This window comes from Triticum aestivum, chromosome 5A, assembly GCF_018294505.1.
Source record: "Triticum aestivum cultivar Chinese Spring chromosome 5A, IWGSC CS RefSeq v2.1, whole genome shotgun sequence".
Taxonomy (NCBI): Eukaryota; Viridiplantae; Streptophyta; class Magnoliopsida; order Poales; family Poaceae; genus Triticum; species Triticum aestivum.
This window is the reverse complement of record NC_057806.1, coordinates 708,220,055-708,239,192: the sequence shown is the minus strand read 5'-3', so window position 1 is coordinate 708,239,192 and position 19,138 is coordinate 708,220,055. Positions and strand designations below refer to the sequence as shown.

General features: G+C 49.2%; 1 protein-coding gene and 1 long non-coding RNA gene across 3 annotated transcripts; one reads left to right on the top strand and one right to left on the bottom strand.

Moving 5' to 3' along the window:
* Positions 1 to 5,526: 5,526 nt before the first annotated feature.
* LOC123106181 (uncharacterized) lies at positions 5,527 to 12,581 on the bottom strand. Its single transcript, XM_044528406.1, has 2 exons — positions 12,534 to 12,581; positions 5,527 to 6,926 (listed from the first exon to the last, which is right to left on the bottom strand). The coding sequence occupies exon 2, from the start codon at positions 6,902 to 6,904 to the stop codon at positions 6,575 to 6,577; it is 330 nt and encodes a 109-aa protein (XP_044384341.1). The 5' UTR covers positions 6,905 to 6,926; positions 12,534 to 12,581; the 3' UTR covers positions 5,527 to 6,574.
* On the top strand, positions 12,523 to 16,648 carry LOC123106182 (uncharacterized). 2 transcript variants are annotated; one of them, XR_006451226.1, is made up of 5 exons: positions 12,523 to 12,585; positions 13,014 to 13,219; positions 14,461 to 14,916; positions 15,678 to 15,742; positions 16,180 to 16,648. It is a non-coding gene; the product is annotated as an uncharacterized lncRNA (long non-coding RNA). The 2 variants fall into 2 exon arrangements; XR_006451227.1 differs by having other exon boundaries at positions 15,678 to 15,747.
* The last annotated feature ends 2,490 nt before the right edge of the window (positions 16,649 to 19,138 follow it).

Here is a 19,138-nt window from a genome sequence, read left to right as displayed (position 1 = left end):
TAATAATAAAGCGCCTATTGCTTTTAGTCATACATCGTTGACATTTTTTTAGAAAAGTCCTTGCATTTTTTGGTACTCAACCCACAGTCCAAATCAACCCGGTATGAAGGGAAAAAACGCAGCCACGCTCTGCATCGTGGCACTCCGCCTCCTACCACGCCCCGTGCGCCGCCGCCTGCCTCCTGCCCCGCCCCGCACCGCATGACTGTGCGTTGCTGGCCGCCTCATGCCTTCCAATTCCATCTCCTTCACACATGCAGCTTTCTTCGCCGTTCACGGCTCCCCTCCACCTACAGGTCACGACCTCGTGGGAGGTAGCGGCGTTGGTATCCGGCTCCCGGAGCTCGAGCGGGCCGATTGTGCGTTGGTGACCTCGCGGGAGGTAGAGGATAGGATGGTGTGCTGCGCTCGAGACGAGCGGGCTCGAGTAAGGGGATTGGAGGGTGGCATCGGCGGGCTCGCAGACGGGGATGGAGAGTGCGGGTGCCGGCAAGATCGCTACCGGGAATGGAGAGGGCAGGGGTCGGCGAGCTGAAGGCTGAGGATGGGATGAGGTGGCGCTAATTTACTGCTACAGGGGAAGCTGCCACCGGTGACGCTGCCGGAGAAGCTGGTAAGGTTCCTCCAGAAGTGCACCCCAGGAGTTCCAGGACGAGCCCCGGTACAGCGGCAACCAATACCTTTGCATCTGGATTCCGGATGGTGAGCTGCCTGCTGCTACTACCATATTATAGTGATGGCTGGCTAAGCGAGGGTTTGAGTTTATCTATAAATTGCGCCAGTTGTTCCTTCAGCTGGTACTATAATTTGCTCACGGAATTTCATGTGTAGGGCTACAATTACAATTTGCGTTGATTCGTCACACTCTGGTCGATGCTCTGTCGGCAGCCCACTGACCAGGAAACTCTGTCGCTGAGGAGCGCAGGGACTGTAGGAGGATCCCTGACGCTTTGTTGCTCATGTGATCTTCAATTTGTTGTGTGTCTGTCTACAAATGTACAGTAGCTTCATTGTTTTTGTTGCTGGCTAGCCGGCTGGATGATGATGATGATGATGATGATGATGCTGTCAACTTACCCTTGATCGATGTATGCCTTGACAGTGTAACTACATCCATTGTTCGATTGCGGTCGAGTTAATTAGCTATTCAATTTGTTTTGTTTCTTCTGAATTAATTAGTATCTCTTCTTCTGTTGTCGTTACAGCTGGCTTTCTGGCCTTCGTGTATCTTCTCCACCACCCTTCTCTTCCAGATGCTGGTAATTAAGCCATCTCTTTCTTTTTTTCTGAATTGGAACTTAAGTTCATATTATATATGTATGGTGCCAGTCTTTTGTTTTGGTTACACTCTCTGTTTCACTCACTCCCTGCTTCAGAAAATTCTATCAGAACGGACATGGTGGGAGGGCGATGCTCCGGTGACTGCTTTTCTTAATATTACAGAGGGAGGAACGAAGCGGAGATTGGTACTTTCCCTTTCAGCGGCCAAAGAAAAGCAACACTTTTTCATGTGATTTTAGATGAAACAACCAGAGTGTGTAAAATCTGGATCGCTACAAATATAGGTCAAGGTTAGTTATGTTTCTCGTTTGTTATTCTCTAGATAATGCTATCAAGCAAGATCACCTTACAACAATATATTCTACTATTTACTTTCTTTGTGCTTCAGTATGTTCAGACTATTTACATGTGTGCAAATGGGCAGATTTTGATTGTGCGACTTGGTATCTTATTTGTTCTGCCTAACTGTTGGATCATAGCTCTTATGTTATCTACCTATAACTAGTGCATGCCAAAAAAATAAAAATAAAATCTATGGCCAGTGATATGTTTATAGATGGATATCTACTGCTTCTGTCAAGACCATAGTAGATTCGATAGACACTAATATATCTAAACAACAACTATTTCATTTGCATCACATCACATCATTTTTACTGAAAAATCCAGATGGTTTTATTTAAGTTTGTGGGTGTTTTCCCTGATCTGTTTGCAACTTGGTATGAGAGGTTTCCATTTAAGCATGTAGTTATTTTTGTCCACAAATCGACCATCACTAATAGAAAAAAGGACAAATGTGAAGCACATTAGTGCCGGTTTGAATTTGAGCCGGCAATAATGTGACCATTAGTGCCGGTTCCAACGGCTAGGCGGGCGGGCATCATTAGTACCGGTTCGTGGGCAACCTTTAGTACCAATTCATGCCACGAACAGGTACTAATGAGGCCAGTGCGGCTGTGGTCAGGCTGGGGCCCCACAAAGACCTTTAGTACCGGTTCATGGCATGAATCGGTACTACAGTTTCTTAGTAAGCTGGTTTTAGTCCCACCTCGCCAAGAGAGAGGCAGTATGAGCGGTTTATAAGCCGTGAGTGCAGAGACAATGACGAAGAGGCGCAATGCTCACCTGCACGTTGATTAGGTTCAAGCCTTTCGGAATAGCATAGATTGCACTGAGCTATGTGCAGTGCAGTCTACACTATTCTGAAAGGCTTGAAGCAAATTAACCAGCATTGCACCTCTTTTTATTTTTAATAATTTATTTGAACTCCGGACTTCTTGTGTTCAGTATGCAGCATTCAAAGCGACATCATCAATTTTCAACATGTTCTGACATCATTTGCTATTTTTCAGTCATTTACCGAATTGTTTAAAGAGCTAAATGACCGTGAAATTGAAAATCACTACAAAATGAACTGTGAAAATGTTGAAATTTAGCATGGTATCATCATTTCACCCGCATAGCATGTGCAAAAGAGTAGAAAGGTTCACGGCAAAAACTGGACGCACTTCGTGTACAAACTGGACAATCTCTTTCGGAGTATCAGGGTTTCAGACGAGAACTCATCTGTTACACGGGCACTTCAATGTTTTTTAAACTTATTTGAACTCCAGACTTCTTTTGTGTTCAGTATGCAGCATTCAAAGCGACGTCATCAATTTCCAACATGTTCTGACATCATTTGTTGTTTTTCAGTCATTTACCTAATTGTTTAGAGAGCTAAATGACCGTGAAATTAAAAATCACTACAAAATGAACTGTGAAAATATTGAAACTTGGCACGGTATCATCATTTCACCCGCATAGCATGTGCGAAAAAGTAGAGAGGGTCATGGCAAAAACTGGACGCACTTCGTGTACAAACTGGACAATCTCTTTCGGAGTATCAGGGTTTCGGATAAGAACTCATCTGTTACACGGGCACTTCAATGTTTTTTAAACTTATTCGAACTCCGGACTTCTTTTGTGTTCAGTATGCAGCATTCAAAGCGACGTCATCAATTTCCAACATGTTCTGACATCATTTGTTGTTTTTCAGTCATTTACCTAATTGTTTAGAGAGCTAAATGACCGTGAAATTGAAAATCACTACAAAATGAACTGTGAAAATGTTGAAACTTGGCATGGTATCATCATTTCACCCGCATAGCATGTGCGAAAGAGTAGAGAGGGTCACGGCAAAAACTGGATGCACTTCGTGTACAAACTGGACAATCTCTTTCGGGGTATCAGGGTTTCGGACGAGAACTCATTTGTTACACGGGCACTTCAATGTTTTTTAAACTTATTTGAACTCCGAACTTCTTTTGTGTTCAGTATGCAGCATTCAAAGCGACGTCATCAATTTCAACATGTTCTGACATCATTTGTTGTTTTTCAGTCATTTACCTAATTGTTTAGAGAGCTAAATGACCGTGAAATTAAAAATCACTACAAATAAACTATGAAAATGTTGAAACTTGGCATGGTATCATCATTTCACCCGCATAGCATGTGCGAAAGAGTAGAGAGGGTCACGGCAATAACTGGACGCACTTTGTGTACGAACTGGACAATCTCTTTCAGAGTATCAGGGTTTCAGACGAGAACTCATCTGTTACACGGGCACTTCAATGTTTTTAAACTTATTTGAACTCCGGACTTCTTTTGTGTTTAGTACGCAGCATTCAAAGCGACGTCATCAATTTCCAACATGTTCTGACTTCATTTGTTGTTTTTCAGTCATTTACCTAATTGTTTAGAGAGCTAAATGACCATGAAATTGAAAATCACTACAAAATGAACTGTGAAAATGTTGAAACTTGGCATGGTATCATCATTTGACCCGCATAGCATGTGCGAAAGAGTAGAGAGGGTCACGGCAAAAACTGGATGCACTTCGTGTACAAACTGGACAATCTCTTTCGGAGTATCAGAGTTTTGGACGAGAACTCATTTGTTACACGGGCACTTCAATGTTTTTTAAACTTATTTGAACTCCGGACTTCTTTTGTGTTCAGTATGCAGCATTCAAAGCGATGTCATCAATTTCCAACATTTTCTGACATCATTTGTTGTTTTTTCAGTCATTTACCTAATTGTTTAGAGAGCTAAATGACCGTGAAATTGAAAATCACTACAAAATGAATTCTGAAAATGTTGAAACTTGCAATGGTATTATCATTTCACCCGCATAGCATGTGCGAAAGAGTAGAGAGGGTCACAAAGAAACTAAATACAGAAAAAAAAACTACTCAGAAATAAATAGAAGAAAATAAATTAAGCAGAAAAGAAAAAAACTATATAAAAATTACTCAAAAATAAATAGAAGAAAATAAATAATGCAGAAAAGAAAAAACTATGTAAAAATTACTCAAAAATAAATAGAAGAAAATAAATAATGCAGAAAAGAAAAAACTATATAAAAAAATTGTTGGGGCGCTGCCCAGTGGGCCTGCCAGCCTAGGGTGTGCAAATGCAGGCCCAGAAGGGCCAGCAGGCTCACAGGGCAGCGGACCATAGTTAGGCCCAGAAGCCTGCTATATAGAGAAGTTCGAAGGAGCACTCGCGGCTGGGTTTATAAACCAGTGCGGCTGCTCTTCGCTCGGCGAGGTGGGACTAAACATTGTGCACCGCCGGTGGCAGCGCACAACCATTAGTACCGGTTGGTGGCTCCAACCGGTACTAATGATTGGGCCTTTAGTACCAGTTCGTGGCACGAACCGGTACTAAAGGGCCGTTTCCCGCCCCTTGGCCTGGCGAAAATTGGCCTTTAGTACCGGTTGGTGGCTCCAACCGGTACTAATGATTTGGTCTTTAGTACAGGTTCGTGGCACGAACCGGTACTAAAGGGCCGTTTCCCGTCCCTTGGCCTGGCGGAAATTGACCTTTAGTACCGGTTGGTGGCTCCAACCGGTACTAAAGGCCCAATCATTAGTACCGGTACTATATGGATATGACATATACTTGATGACTTAGCTAGGATCCATATGCATCCAGTCAAACTAATCAGCGGTACATTCACCTAATGATTTAACAACTCATTATAATGTAAAACAATCACTAAATTAAAATGAAAACATAAAATTAAAGTAAAAATAAAAAATAAAACCAAAACACACCCAAACATTTAGTACCGGTTGATGTTACCAACCGGTACTAATGTCCTACGCGCCCACGGAGCTGGCTCGTGCCACGTGGTTGCCCTTTAGCACCGGTTCGTGCTGAATCGGTACTAGGGGGGGGGGGGGGCTTTAGTGCCGGTTACCGAACCGGCACTAAAGGGCCTTACGAACCGGTGCTATTGCCCGGTTCTGCACTAGTACATGGATGATGCTTCTTATTTTGAAGAGACTTAAGTTCTTTCCTTTGATATGTTTGTGCATTCTGACGAGTCTCTGAGAAAATAAATAAAGACGGCTTTAATGAGTTGATTGTGGCATTCCCCCGTTCCAACGTACGGTCATTTTTTTGGATTTACTGGTTACATGTGATGCGCTCCCCGAAGTCACAACAGAGGTGATAAACTCTTAGGTATTTTTGGTAAAATTAATTTGTTCTTCTATTGTACGAGTTTGATGCGGTGGTTGGAAATTTAATGGATTTTGTTTGGTTCCTTCAGACTGAGAGGCTCTAATTCTGCTCAGTTGATTGGCTGAAGTTACACGCACATATATTCCTATGTCCTACAGGCTATTTATTTTAATGCAAATAAAGCATTCCCTGACAAAACACCCCACAACAAGATATTCTTTGGGGATGATTTATTCAGAAGCCCAAACAATGTGGGTGTACTTCTTGCAATTAGAATTACTAATATCCGTTTGTTCGAGTATAATTATTTGGGAGAGAACTTCTTCTAGATGCGCTGCGCCCTCTCAGAGTAGTGCACTGTGTTATTTAGTTGCGTAGGATATTATTCACATGCCAAGCTAAATGTAGTTCTGTCGTTTAATTAACAAGAGTACATTCTACATAATCAGTGCATGAGTAGCCTTGAAGTAGATAGCCTATTAGCAACTCTTTTTTAGTTACTCCCTCTGTTCCGAAATAGTTGTCGTTGGGAGTTTCTAGTGCAATTTCCATCGCGTTACGACATTTCTGTCATTTCCGAAACTACCCTCCCACTCCCTCTCTCGCTCAGCTCAGCCACTCGCTCGCTGGCTCCCGAACCCCTAGCTCACCGCAGCCGGCGCCTCTCCGTCGCACGCGTCGCCGGCGCCTCTACCCCGCACGCAGCGCCTCCGCCTCTCCCTCTCGCGTCGTCGCCGCCTTTCCATGTTGCCATACGCCGTCGCCTCTCCCTTTTCAAGATTTAATTTTTACTCCGGCGGCTGGATCTGAAGCGCGGCTGCTCCACCTTCCTCGGGGTGGCGGGGATCTCCGGCTCGCTGCGCAGGGGGGAGGGAACGACCGCCGGCGGCCGCTGCGGGCAGAAGGGGAACTGCGTAGGCGACATCGTCGGCGTCGGCGTCCCAGGGACAGGGCACGGCGGCACGCACTGCGGGCCCATGCACAGGCACACCGTGCCTTTGCCGCCGTCCGCCAGCACGCCACTGGCCGACAGGAGCAGCCACAGCCACGCGGCCACGGCGAGCTGGACCGCCGGCGACGGGTTCGTGCAGTCCCGCGAGGACCGCGCCATGTGGGATGCCGAGACGACGTTGTTAGCCCAGAACTACTCACACACACGTACTACTCACACACTCACTAGTGTTTCTCACACACACACATAGTAGCAGTAGTAGTAGTACACAGCACTTGAGGCTTGAAGCACACACGGTGGTACTAGGAGGAAACTGAAATGGCTTGATGCCTTGTATTGATCGGAATGGAATGCGTTACAGCGACGGAGCTCGGCTCCTTATATAGGCTAGTGAACCGACTATGATACGTAACCGGTGACGTCAAGCACATGAGTGAGCTCATGGCTTACGTATATTTCCTTAGCTACTAAGGCTACAGCAGCTGCAGTCATTTATTCATTTTTCACTGATGCCGACATGCAACCATGCATGCATCTGAGACTAGCTACGTAAATGCTGCTGCTGCCGTTGTGTGCACCGGAAGACCAAGGTTGACTCAACATTCTCCCCCTCAACCTTGTCGAAGGAGCTTGGTGTCGATGATCCCGACCTTGTCGCGCAGTTCCTGGAACCGGACACGACCAAGTGACTTGGTCAGGATGTCCGCCTTCTGCTCACCGGTCCTGATGAACTCCACGTTCACCGTGCCTTTCTCGACGCAGTCACGTATGAAGTGATAGCGGAGATCGATGTGCTTGCTGCGGTCGTGTAGCACTGGATTCTTGCAGAGGGAAATCGCCGACTTGTTGTCGACGAAGATGAGCGCAGGGGCGGTGTCCTGATTCAGCATCTCGCCGAGAAGGCGAGCAAGCCAAATGCCTTGACAGGCCGCTGTAGCTGCCGCGATGTACTCCGCCTCGCACGAAGATACGGCGACAACCTTCTGCCTCACCGATTGCCAGCTGACGGGACTATTCCCGAGAAGGAATAGTATGCCCGAGGTGCTCTTCCGGGAGTCCACGTCACCAGCGTGGTCGGAGTCGCTGTACCCGACCAAGCTCTCGCCGTCGCCACGATGATACACGCATCCATGCGTGAGCGTACCGGCGATGTACCGGAGCAGGTGCTTGACGGCAGCGAGGTGATCGCTTGCCGAAGCTTCCATGAACCTACTCAGGTACCCGACAACGAACGTGATGTCCGGTCGGGTGTGCACGAGGTACCTGAGACTCCCGATGATGCTACGGTAGAGTGTAGCATCCACCGCCTTCTCGGAGCTCTCCTTGCTGAGCTTCAGCCGTGCCTCCATTGGAGCGTGCACAGCATAGCAGTCCTTCATGCCTGCTCGCTCGAGCATCTTGGTGGCGTAGGCCGTCTGCGTGATCGTGATGCGACCACCCTCCTGGTTCACCTCCAGCCCGAGGTAGTACCGGAGCAGCCCAAGGTCGCTCATGCTGAAGAGACGATGCATCTCTCCCTTGAAGCGTTGAACCTCTTCAGGCTCTGCCCGGGCGATGACCAAGTCATCGACGTAGATGCCGACGATGAGCAGCGTGTTCGCGGTGCCACGCGAGTACACACCATGCTCAGAAGCGCTGCGTGAGAACCCAAGGGATGCAAGGCTTGCATCGAGCTTGGCGTTCCACGCCCTTGGGGCTTGCCGGAGACCATAGAGGGCCTTGTGTAGTCGATACACGCCCTGCTCGTGGCCCTTGGCAACGAACCCGGGTGGCTGGGTGACGTACACCTCCTCGTTAAGGTCGCCGTTGAGAAACACCGACTTGACGTCCATGTGGTGTACCTCCCACCCACGGTGAGCGGCCACGGCAAGGATGAGCCGCACCGACTCCAGCCTTGCCACCGGAGCGAATACTTCCTCGAAGTCCACTCCCTCACGCTGCACGTAGCCCTTTGCGACGAGGCGCGCCTTGTGCTTGACAATGGCGCTGTGCTCGTCCTTCTTCACCTTGAAGACCCACTTGAGCCCGATGGCTCGGTGCCCAGAAGGCAGTGTGGTGAGTGTCCAAGTTGCGTTGTCGTTGATCGACGCCAGCTCGTCCAGCATCGCGTGGCGCCAGCAATCCTCTTGCTCGGCCTCCGCGAACGTGGTCGGCTCCTCACCAGCCATCAGATGCAAGACCTCGTCGTCATCAGCGTCCTCATCCTCGGGATGTTGCGTTGTTGCCGCAGCCTCGCCGAGGAGATCCCCCATGCGCCGAAACCTGTGGGGGGCGCCAACGCTGTCGTCGACGTCGAACAGCTCAGACCTCGCCGTTGGCGGGGTTGCGAACTGCCTCCCGGGACCCACATTGCTTGACGTCATGGTGTCCGGCGACACCGTACCCGGGGACGGTGTTCTCGGGGTTGCTGTTCCCGGATCCACACCTCCCAAGCTTCCCGGGGTGGCACTTCCCGGGGTCTTGCTTCCCGGGGTTGTAGAGTACATCGGGTACTCCACAGTGAAGGAGCTGCTTGCCGGGGACTCCCCCGACGTCTCCCAAGTCCATCACGCATCTTCGTCGAAGATGACGTCGCGCGAGACATGCACACGCTTTGAGACGGGGTCGTACATCTTGTACGCCTTAGAGCCCGTCTCGTAGCCCATGAACACCATTGGGGTGCTCCTGTCGTCGAGCTTCTTCAGCTGTGGGCGCATCATCTTGACGTGCCCGACGCAGCCAAAGGTACGGAGGAAGCGTACATCTGGCTTCCTCCCATACCACGCCTCGTAAGGCGTCTTTCCGTCGACGCTCCTTGTGAAGGAGCGGTTGAGGATGAAGACGGCCGTGAGCACGGCCTCCCCCCAATACGTGCTCGGCACCTGCTTTGCCTTGAGCATGCAGCGTGCCATCCCAAGCACTGTCTGGTTCCTCCGCTCGACGACGTCGTTCTTCTGCGGCGAGTAAGGGGCTGTGAGGTGACGTTGCACCCCTTTATCATCGCAGTGCTTGTAGAACGTGGCCGACGTGAACTTGCCGCCACGGTCCATGCGTAGCACGCGCAGCTTGTGGCCACACTCGACCTCTGCTGCCGCTTGCTGCTTGACGATGCTCGCTCCGCCTCATCCTTGGAGGCGAGGAGCAACACCCACATGAACCTGCTGTAGTCGTCGACGAGCAGCAGGATGTAGCGACGCCCTCCTGGCGTTGCCGGGGTGATTGGGCCGCAGAGGTCCCCATGAACCAGCTCCAGGGGTTTCTGCACCCGATAGAGTGCCTTCTCGGGAAAGGGCAGGCGCCGCTGCTTCCCGGCAAGACATGCATCGCACAGCTCGTCGGCGTGCTCGATGTGAGGTAGCCCACGAACGAGGTTGCCTTGCGCCATCTTTTGCAATCCGTCGAAGTGCTGGTGTCCTAGCCGGGCATGCCAACGCCACGCGTCGGAGACATGGCCCACGGCAAGGCACACAGGATGCACGGGTCGAAAGAAGAATTTGTGGAGGCGGTTCGGCGAGCGGGTTACCTCGATGAGCAGCCTCTTCTGCTGGTCGTGCACAGTGAGAACACCGCGCCGGATGCCGATGTCGAACCAGCCCTTTTCGAGCTGTCCGACACTCACGACGCTGCTCGTGAGCGCCGGGATGAAGTAGACGTCCGTGAACGCCCTGTGATCTCCCCCTTTGTCTGCGAAGACGACGGTCCCGCGCCCGTGGATCTCCACCACGGATCCGTCCGTGAACCGCACCTTCCCGGTGATTGAGCGGTCCAGCTCCGCGAACGTGTCGACTGAACCAGTCATGTGGTTCGTGGCGCCGGTGTCGAGGAACCAACCCTCACTTTGCTTGCCGCCTGCAAGCGTGGGTGTGGTCACGGCTCTCTCCTCGTTGAGGAAGACGTAGCCGCACGCACATGCCATTGTCAGGGAGCCATCTCCTGACAACACGGTGGACCCCGAACACTTTGTTGTCGGGGTGTGGCTGACCTGAGTCTCCGTGCGCTCCTGCACGGAGTCGATGGTCGCCAGCATCATGGTCGGAGCATGGTCCGCCATATGCGTCGTTGCCGCGCCAACTTGCGCGATCTTATCGGGTCCCGAGGTTGTCGGGGACGCCGTCGTCGGGGTGTGGCTCCCCCACACCCGGGCCTTCATCGCCTCCCAGTCGACAGGCCCCGAGAACGTAGTTGTCGAGGTGTGGCCTGTCACTTGAGTGATGGTTCCCGTGGACGGGCTCCGTGCCTCCTGCACAGAATGGGTGGTTGTCGGGGCCGTGGTCGCGGGAGATGCTGAGCTCTCCTGCACGGGCTCGACTCTTGCCAGCATCATTGCCGGCCCGCCGTCCACGTCAGCCTGGACGAGGTTTGCCGTTGTCGCGGCTGCCTCGTCGGCTTTCCTCTTGTGGCAATCCCGGATCCAGTGACCCGGCATGTTGCAGTAGCGGCACTTGCCACCGTTGCCAGCGCCTCGCCCTGCCTGGCTTGGCCTGCGACCGCGGTTGCCGCCACCGCTCTGGGCACGGCCTCCGCCTCTGTCGCGACCTCTGCTTCCCGTGGGGGCGCCTCCCCCACTGCCGGAAGAGTCGTCGCGGCCGCGCTGCTGAAACTACGCGTCCCACTGCTCCTGGTGAGCAGTAGTTCGCCGCCAGCACGGTTGTCGGCTTCGTCGCCGCGCTCCTCGACGACCTTCAGCCGCCCTACCAGCTCCTCGATCGTCATGGTGGAGAGATCCACCAAACTCTCGATGGACCAGGCCAGTTGCTTGTACTGCCTGGGGACGACGCGGAGGAACTTCAGAATCACCATCTTGTTGTCGATGGGATCTCCGAGCGTTGCGAGCTCGTTGACGAGACCTTGCAGCCGCAAGGCGAAGTCGTCGACTTGTTCACCGGCCTTGAACCGGATCTCCTCGTACTGGAGGCGCAAGGTCTGGGCCTTCGACTCCCGTACGCGCTCCACGCCGATGCGCAGAGTCTTGATGGTCTCCCATGCTTCCTTGGCCGTCTTCTTGGCGCCAAGGGTGAGCACCATCTCCTCTGGGACGGAGCGCAAGATCGCCTCCATCGCCAGCCGGTCCTCCTCGTACTCGACATTGCCGGTTTCCACGGCTTTCCACATATGCCGCGCCTCCATGATGACTTTCATCATGACCGACCAACTGGGGTAGTTGGTCCGCGTGAGGAGGGGGAAGGAGGTGCTGGACATGCCCACGTCTCGCACGGAGCGTGGCGCACCTAGCTCACCTCCCGGCCTGCCTCGCAGCGCGAGCGCGTCCGCCGCACGGGTGTCCTCAGCCGAGCTTTGCTCGGCGGTCTTGGAACCGTCATCGGCGACGCCTCCTTTCGGCATATGCTTCGGCATAACCCGAGGCTCTGATGCCAATTGTTAGCCCAGAACTACTCACACACACACGTACTACTCACACACTCACTAGTGTTTCTCACACACACACGTAGTAGCAGTAGTAGTAGTACACAGCACTTGAGGCTTGAAGCACACACGGTGGTACTAGGAGGAAACTGAAATGGCTTGATGCCTTGTATTGATCGGAATGGAATGCGTTACAGCGACGGAGCTCGGCTCCTTATATAGGCTAGTGAACCGACTATGATACGTAACGGGTGACGTCAAGCACATGAGTGAGCTCATGGCTTACGTATATTTCCTTAGCTACTAAGGCTACAGCAGCTGCAGTCATTTATTCATTTTTCACTGCTGCCGACATGCAACCATGCATGCATCTGAGACTAGCTACGTAAATGCTGCTGCTGCCGTTGTGTGCACCGGAAGACCAAGGTTGACTCAACAGACGTTGCCGAAGAAGGAGTCTCCGACTACCTCACGCCCGCCGCTGGCCTGCACATCAGGTAACCCACCCGCCGCTGGCCTGCACATCACTGAATAAATTTCTGTAAATTTCGGAGATGATGCATGAAGTTTTGTACTCTGAAAGTTTAGGAGTGCACTGGATAAATTTCTGTAAATTTGTGAGTACTACTGCTTGTAGGGCGGCTTGTAGGGCGTGTACTCTGGAAGTTTAGGAGTAGATGATGCATGCAGCTGCTTATGATAAATTTCAGTAACCATTGTGCTCGTGTGTTCATTGTGCCTTTGGCTTAAAATGGTTACTACTCCTAAACTTTCAGAACATCACCTTGCAGTGTTCAGTAATGGAATAAAAGTTTAGGACTATCTGGAGTTCATTGTGCTCGTGTGTTTATTGTGCACTGCTGCTGCTGCTTGTGCATCTGTTGCAGGCTCTGAATTTGCTTCTGTTCTTGTGACTGTCCGTCAGGTCGCCGAGCCCGTACGCCGGTGTGAGCAGCCTGGGCTGCCGGGTGCTCGCCGTCCGGCAGCACACCACGGCGCGACACGGGGTCGTGGAGGCCGAGCTCACCCAGGTCGAGACCATACGGTGGCAGTAGGAGGAGACTGAACACCATGGTGGTGTGGGCGCCGATTGAAAATCACCAGTGAGTCCTACTTCAACTGCGATGCAATGTGAGCCTCACTTGCCGTCCTCCCTCTCTTTTTCTTTTGTGAGAGCAAAAATGCATTTCAGTTCTGAGTTTGCTCTGCTCTGTGTGTGTGTGTGTGTGTGTGTGTGTGTGTGTGTGTGTGTGTGAGAGAGAGAGAGAGAGAGAGAGAGAGAGAGAGAGAGGTACCATGGTGGCCAGCTTTAAGTTGTCCTGTGATTTTGTTTCCACCTGAATGTGCTAGATGAACACTTCCTTGTTGTTTGTATACACCGTCGAGTTGAATTGCCTAACTTCTGAATGTCTACATGACCATTGTTTGCTTCTGTCAATGAAAATCAGTGTTAGCAATGTTCAGGTTGTTACCAATGTTCAGTTTTACCAATGTGTTCTGAAAATAAAAATCCATTTAGTGAGAACATTTGCTAGGAGTACAGTTTTACACATGCCAATGTTCAATTTTGAGAGAGAGTATCCATTTAGTGAGCACATTTGCTGGCTTGCAATAAGAGGATTAACAGTAGTTCAGATTCTCAGTATCTTCTCTGTAGGAGTAGTTTCAGTTAATTAACTGCAACTTTCTACTCCTCTTCTGTAGGAGCATCTTCTTGCTGTTAATTAAACATTTTTACTCAAATTAAACCTTTCTGTTAATTAAACCTTTTGTGTTAAAATTAAATTAAACTTTTTCCTCTCCTCTCCTATTCCACTCCACTCCTCTCCTCTTCTATTCCACTCCTTTCCTCTCATATTCCTCTCCTAGTCCTTTCCTTTAACAGCAGCAACAACAACAATTCCTTTTCTTTAATTAATTTAAACTAAAGGATTATGGATTATGACACATACTCTTCTCTAATTCACTCCTCTCCTCTCCTACTACACATATAAATGGAGTATGGAGTAAAAAAATACATGGAGTAAAAATACATGAAGTAGAAGTAGGAGTAGAAGAAGAAGAAGAAGAAGAAGAAGAAGAAGAAGAAGAAGAAGAAGAAGAAGAAGAAGAAGAAGAAGAACATATAAATTCAGTCTGTTTACTGTCAATTGCTGTCTGTTTACTGTCAAAGCAAGAATTAGTCAATTGCTGTCTGTTTACTGCCAAAGCAAGAATGACAATATTGTTATGGTCAATTGCTGTCTGTTTACTGTCAAAGCAATAATTAGTTTCCTAGGTTAATGAAGCATTACCAGCCATAATTAGTTTTCTGTATCTTAATTATCCCAAAACATTTTTGCCTGAAAACTGAATGTACAATGTTTCTGTAGATAATTTGATCGAAAAGGGACGGCATGCTGAGGTGTACAAAGGACAGCTTGCTGATGGACAGTTTGTGGCAATTCAAGCTTACTGTATCCTGAAATTCAAGCTTATTGTATCCTGATTTAACTGGAGTACAATGTTGTAGCTTCACTTGTCTTCCAGTCAAATACTCATGTACTCCAACTTTAACTGGAGTATACCCCAACTTAATCATAATCAGTTGTTGCCTGTGGTGCTATATTAGTTATACCAAGTTGATGGTTTCGTTAAGTTGCATGTACCCTGAATTCAAGTAAATTAAGTTGCCTGTACCAAGTTGAGTATTTAACTTTTTTTTGAATAGGAGGATAACCCCTGGCCTCTGCATCAGAATGTTGCGCGGGAGGCCGATGCGGGCAGGCGCCGCTGGTGGCTCTGCTGGGGCCGCCTTGGCGACGCCTACGCCAAGACATTCTACCTCGGTGAGTCCCTCACTCCGCAACTCTTTGGGTTCTCTGATCCAGTACTGTAGTTCGATGAGTAGTTCTTGATCCAGTACTGTAGTTCAATGAGTAATTTTCTGTCCGGAGATAATGAGCAGAGCATAAAAATGATTGCTTATCTGTATACTGCTGCTGATGTAGTTTAAAAGGCTCAAGGTCTTCTTCAGTTAATTAGAAGTACTTTAGTGTAGGAGTATTCCAGATTTAGTGTAGGAGTAAAATTAACTGAATCCTTTTTCAGTTAATTAAAATTAACTGAACTCTTGCTTCTCTCTTCTTTTTCTCTTCTCTTACATTAGTTCAAGATCTTCTTCAGTTAATTAGGAGTGGTGTAGGAGTAAAAGCTTGCAAAAAGACCAAATCAGATTTAGCACTTGCAGTAGTATGGCACTTGTACTAATATTTCTGTTTACTCCTGTTAATATTGCTAGTGTTTAATTCTGTTAATATTGCTAGTGTTTACTCATTTCAATTAGTGCTAATGTTTACTCCATGTCAATATTGCTTTTACTGTCATGGTCATCTTATTTGAATCTTAAGGCTTTGTGCACCTTATTCGAACTTTCAGAAACCAGTTTAATTTTCTTAGGTGAACTCATAATATGACAATTGTTTCAGAAACAATACCCTTTTCAGTACATCAATTCTGCTTTTTCTTGTCAAGAAACAACACCCTTTTCAGTACATCATCTGCAATTTTGATTCACTTAGTGTTACTCCTAACTGAATTCCTTTGGCAGTGTGAAAGAAAGAGAACTCGAGCCAAGGTGATGGTGATGGAAATGAAAGAAAGAAAGAGAAGCTGGTAAGGTGACCTACCTGCCATTTTCAAACCAAGACTTTCTGTTTTGTGACTGGTCTTTCTGTTTTGAAATTTCGCTCTGGCTGAATTTTCTCAACTGTAATTCTGTTGGTGGGGACACTCAAGATACTGTAATTTTGTACCCACACCTAGCGACAATGTACAGGTGTACACTACTCCATTACCAAAACATTTTGATATCCTGATTGACTGATTTCCTGAGTGAGCGTTTCCAAAACTAGCAGATCATGATCTTGATATCAATATACTGCTAGTATTCCATTACCAAAATATTTTGATATCCTGATTGACCGATTCTTGAGTAAACGTTTCCAAAACTAGCAGATCATGATTGAACGTTTCCAAAAGTAACATGATCAATTAACATGCTTCCTGATTTCTTGATTGAATTTCCAAAAGTAACATGAGCAATTTTGCAGGAGTTCCTACCACAAAGATGAGCAGAAGCAGGGGAGTTCGCTGGGATGGAGGCGCTGGTGGCCTCGCCATGGCCGTTGAGGAGGTGGGGGTAGAGGAGTTGAGCGCTGGCCAGGGCCAGGCGGGGCAGGAGGTGAGCGCTGGTCTGGAGGAGCCCGACAGAGAAGCAGGGACGACGAGGGGCCTGGCGGAGGGCCAAAGAGGAGCGCTGGCATGGAGGAGCCCGACCGAGGGGCAAAGAGGGGCGCTGTCCTGGAGGAGCCCGACGGAGGGGCCTGGAGCAGCGCTGGCCTCGCGGATGGAGGAGGAAGACGATCTGTTTTCAAACTAGGGGTATTTATGTACTTTTGTACGTTTTCACCTGGTCGGAGAGAACTCCCAACGACAATTATTTCGGAACGGAGGGAGTACATGCTATTGACTTTATTCAGCGGTGACAATTCAAGGAAGAAAGCTATTTTATCTTTTCAATATACCCTTAGGAAGATTACCAGGGAGCTCTTTGATGACTACAAAAGTTAAGAGTGTAGTATGCAAGTTTACAGAGGAACATATCGAGTTTACTATTAACTAAAACATGACAGTTTAGACAAACAACAGACTTCAGCCTCTTGTTTAATTGGATTAAAGATGCACATCTGCCTTTTCTTGCGCTGTGCTCAGAGCATAGAATTTCATTCTGTTAATTCATCGATCATCGCAGGATTTAATCTTCTACAAGAAATTAGTGATTGTTTGCACTGCATTTCAAAGATAGAATTAAAGGAGACATGGGCAGGATAATTACAGAATTTGAAGGTCTATTTTGTGCATAATCTGAATTTATTATTGTGTTGGAGAGCGATGCATGAACGGTGGTGCTGCAACACTGAAGTATGCATATTACTTACATTGACAGGCATTTGATGGCCACCTTAGAAGCTCCTCTCTGGAAACATGGAGCAAATGACTATTATTTGAAATCTTCTGTGCATTATTACCCCCTTAAATACATTAACGGTTGAGTTTATCTCATACCCCTTCATAATAAAGGATCCGATGGTCATTTTGAAAGTACATCATCTTCGAGTTTTTTTTGAGTAATTACCGAGCATGGATACGGTGCACAACTGGGCCGGCCCATCGGTGAGAGGTCACTTGCCGTTTGAGCGCGCGCGGGGTAAAAATGCTGGAAAAATAAGAAAACTAGCACAAGGTGTCGAACTCATAACCTCGTCCTCCAGAATTAAAGGAGACATGGGCAGGATAATTGTAACGCCCCCAGTGTCAATGCTATAGTAACCCTCTGTGATTAAGTTAATCACTTTTCTAAGTAGTTCTTGATCACCTTTGATTCAAATATCATTTGAAATCCCACTTTGGAATCAAATTCAATTAGCAAGTGAAATATGAAGTTGCACCAAAGTTGCTGCAAAATAGTTCATCATTTATCCAAAATTCCATAACAAATGATTGTTAAGGAAAACAATATCACCTCTAAACCAAGATGGACTATAGCAATTAAAACAGTGCCATTTTAGCATCTTAAAATGATATTTTATTTGTGAAAAATCCAAATGGGTCTAGTTGCCCCTCAAACTTTTTGTGGTAGTGCCAAACACTACAAAGAATTTAAGTGGCCTAGTCCACATTTTTTTTTCAAAGTCTTTTGCTAGCCCAAACCTTTTTCCTAGCTGTCTCTGTTTTAAATAAAAGAGAAAAGCAAAAAAACAGCAAAGACAAAAGGGCCTACCTAGCCTCTGGCCTAAGGCCCAGCGCGGTTCAGCCCACCAGGCGCCCCTGTCTCCCTCCACCTCTGTTCACGGGGACGTCGTGGAAGTCGTGCGGCCGCACATGGCCGGGGATGGCCACGTGCCGGCCATCCGTTGCCGTCCCGCGCGGATAAGGTCACCGGAGACGCCCCTGCCAACCCTAGATCACCACTCGCCCACGCGCCTCTCCCCTCTCTCCCTCTGTTTCTTCCTCACCCGAGCGTCGCCATGGACGAGCTCCCCTAAGCTCGTGCCCACCACCGCCCCTGCACCTTGTCGGCACATCCACGAGGTCCGCCTTCGTATCCAACTCCGTCCTCGACCACCTCTTCGAGCCGGGAGCCACCACAACACGTGGGTCGACGACATCTTCAACCCCGGCCACCGCGACCTCGCCGGCAATTCCGACTCCATCGAGCCCTCCCCGATCCCGCTAGGCACACCTGCAGGACCCCGGTGAGCGTCCGCGTCTTTCCCCTTTCCTCGCGCCGCGTTCACGTGCTCCTGGCTGCTATCGCCATGGATGGCCGAGCTCGTCACTGCGATTTAGCTCGCCGCCGCGGCCACCGCGAGCTTGGCTAGTTTTAGAACATGCGGCCGAGCTCTTGGAGCCCCAAGGACTCCAACGCGCCCCTCTGTGCCACTCGCCGTGCCTCACAGCCTCTCTTCCCATCTCGCCTGAGCTCTGGTCGCCGCAAACATCGTCGCCGCAGCGCTGTGGGGCGTCCTAGCTCGTGCCACGGCCACCATCGCACGCGCGCTGCTCCACTTGTTCCAACGCAAGAAAAATCGCGTGAAACGGTGAACCGTAGGCGATTTCCGACCTCGCCAGTGTTCGGCCGCCGCGCACGAGCTCGCCGGAGCCACTCCGGCGGCTCAACTGAGCTGGCACCGTGTGGGGTCCACCCTTGGGCCACTGCTAGTGGGTCCCATGGGACCCAACTGACCAGTTGACCCCGGTCAACTGTGCTGACTTGGAGCTACAACCACTGACTAGTGGGCCGTCCCGTTTAGTTAGGTTAAGTAACTCTGTTTTAACTAAAACCTAATCTAACCAGTTAATTAGCCCATGACATGTGGGGCCTACTGCACAATTAACCCTGTTTAGTTTAAAATCAAACTCTGTTAACTAACAGAGGCTGACATGTGGGTCCCACTGGACACACAGGTCAGGTTTGACCTGGTACCAGTTGACCTGCTGACGTCATCC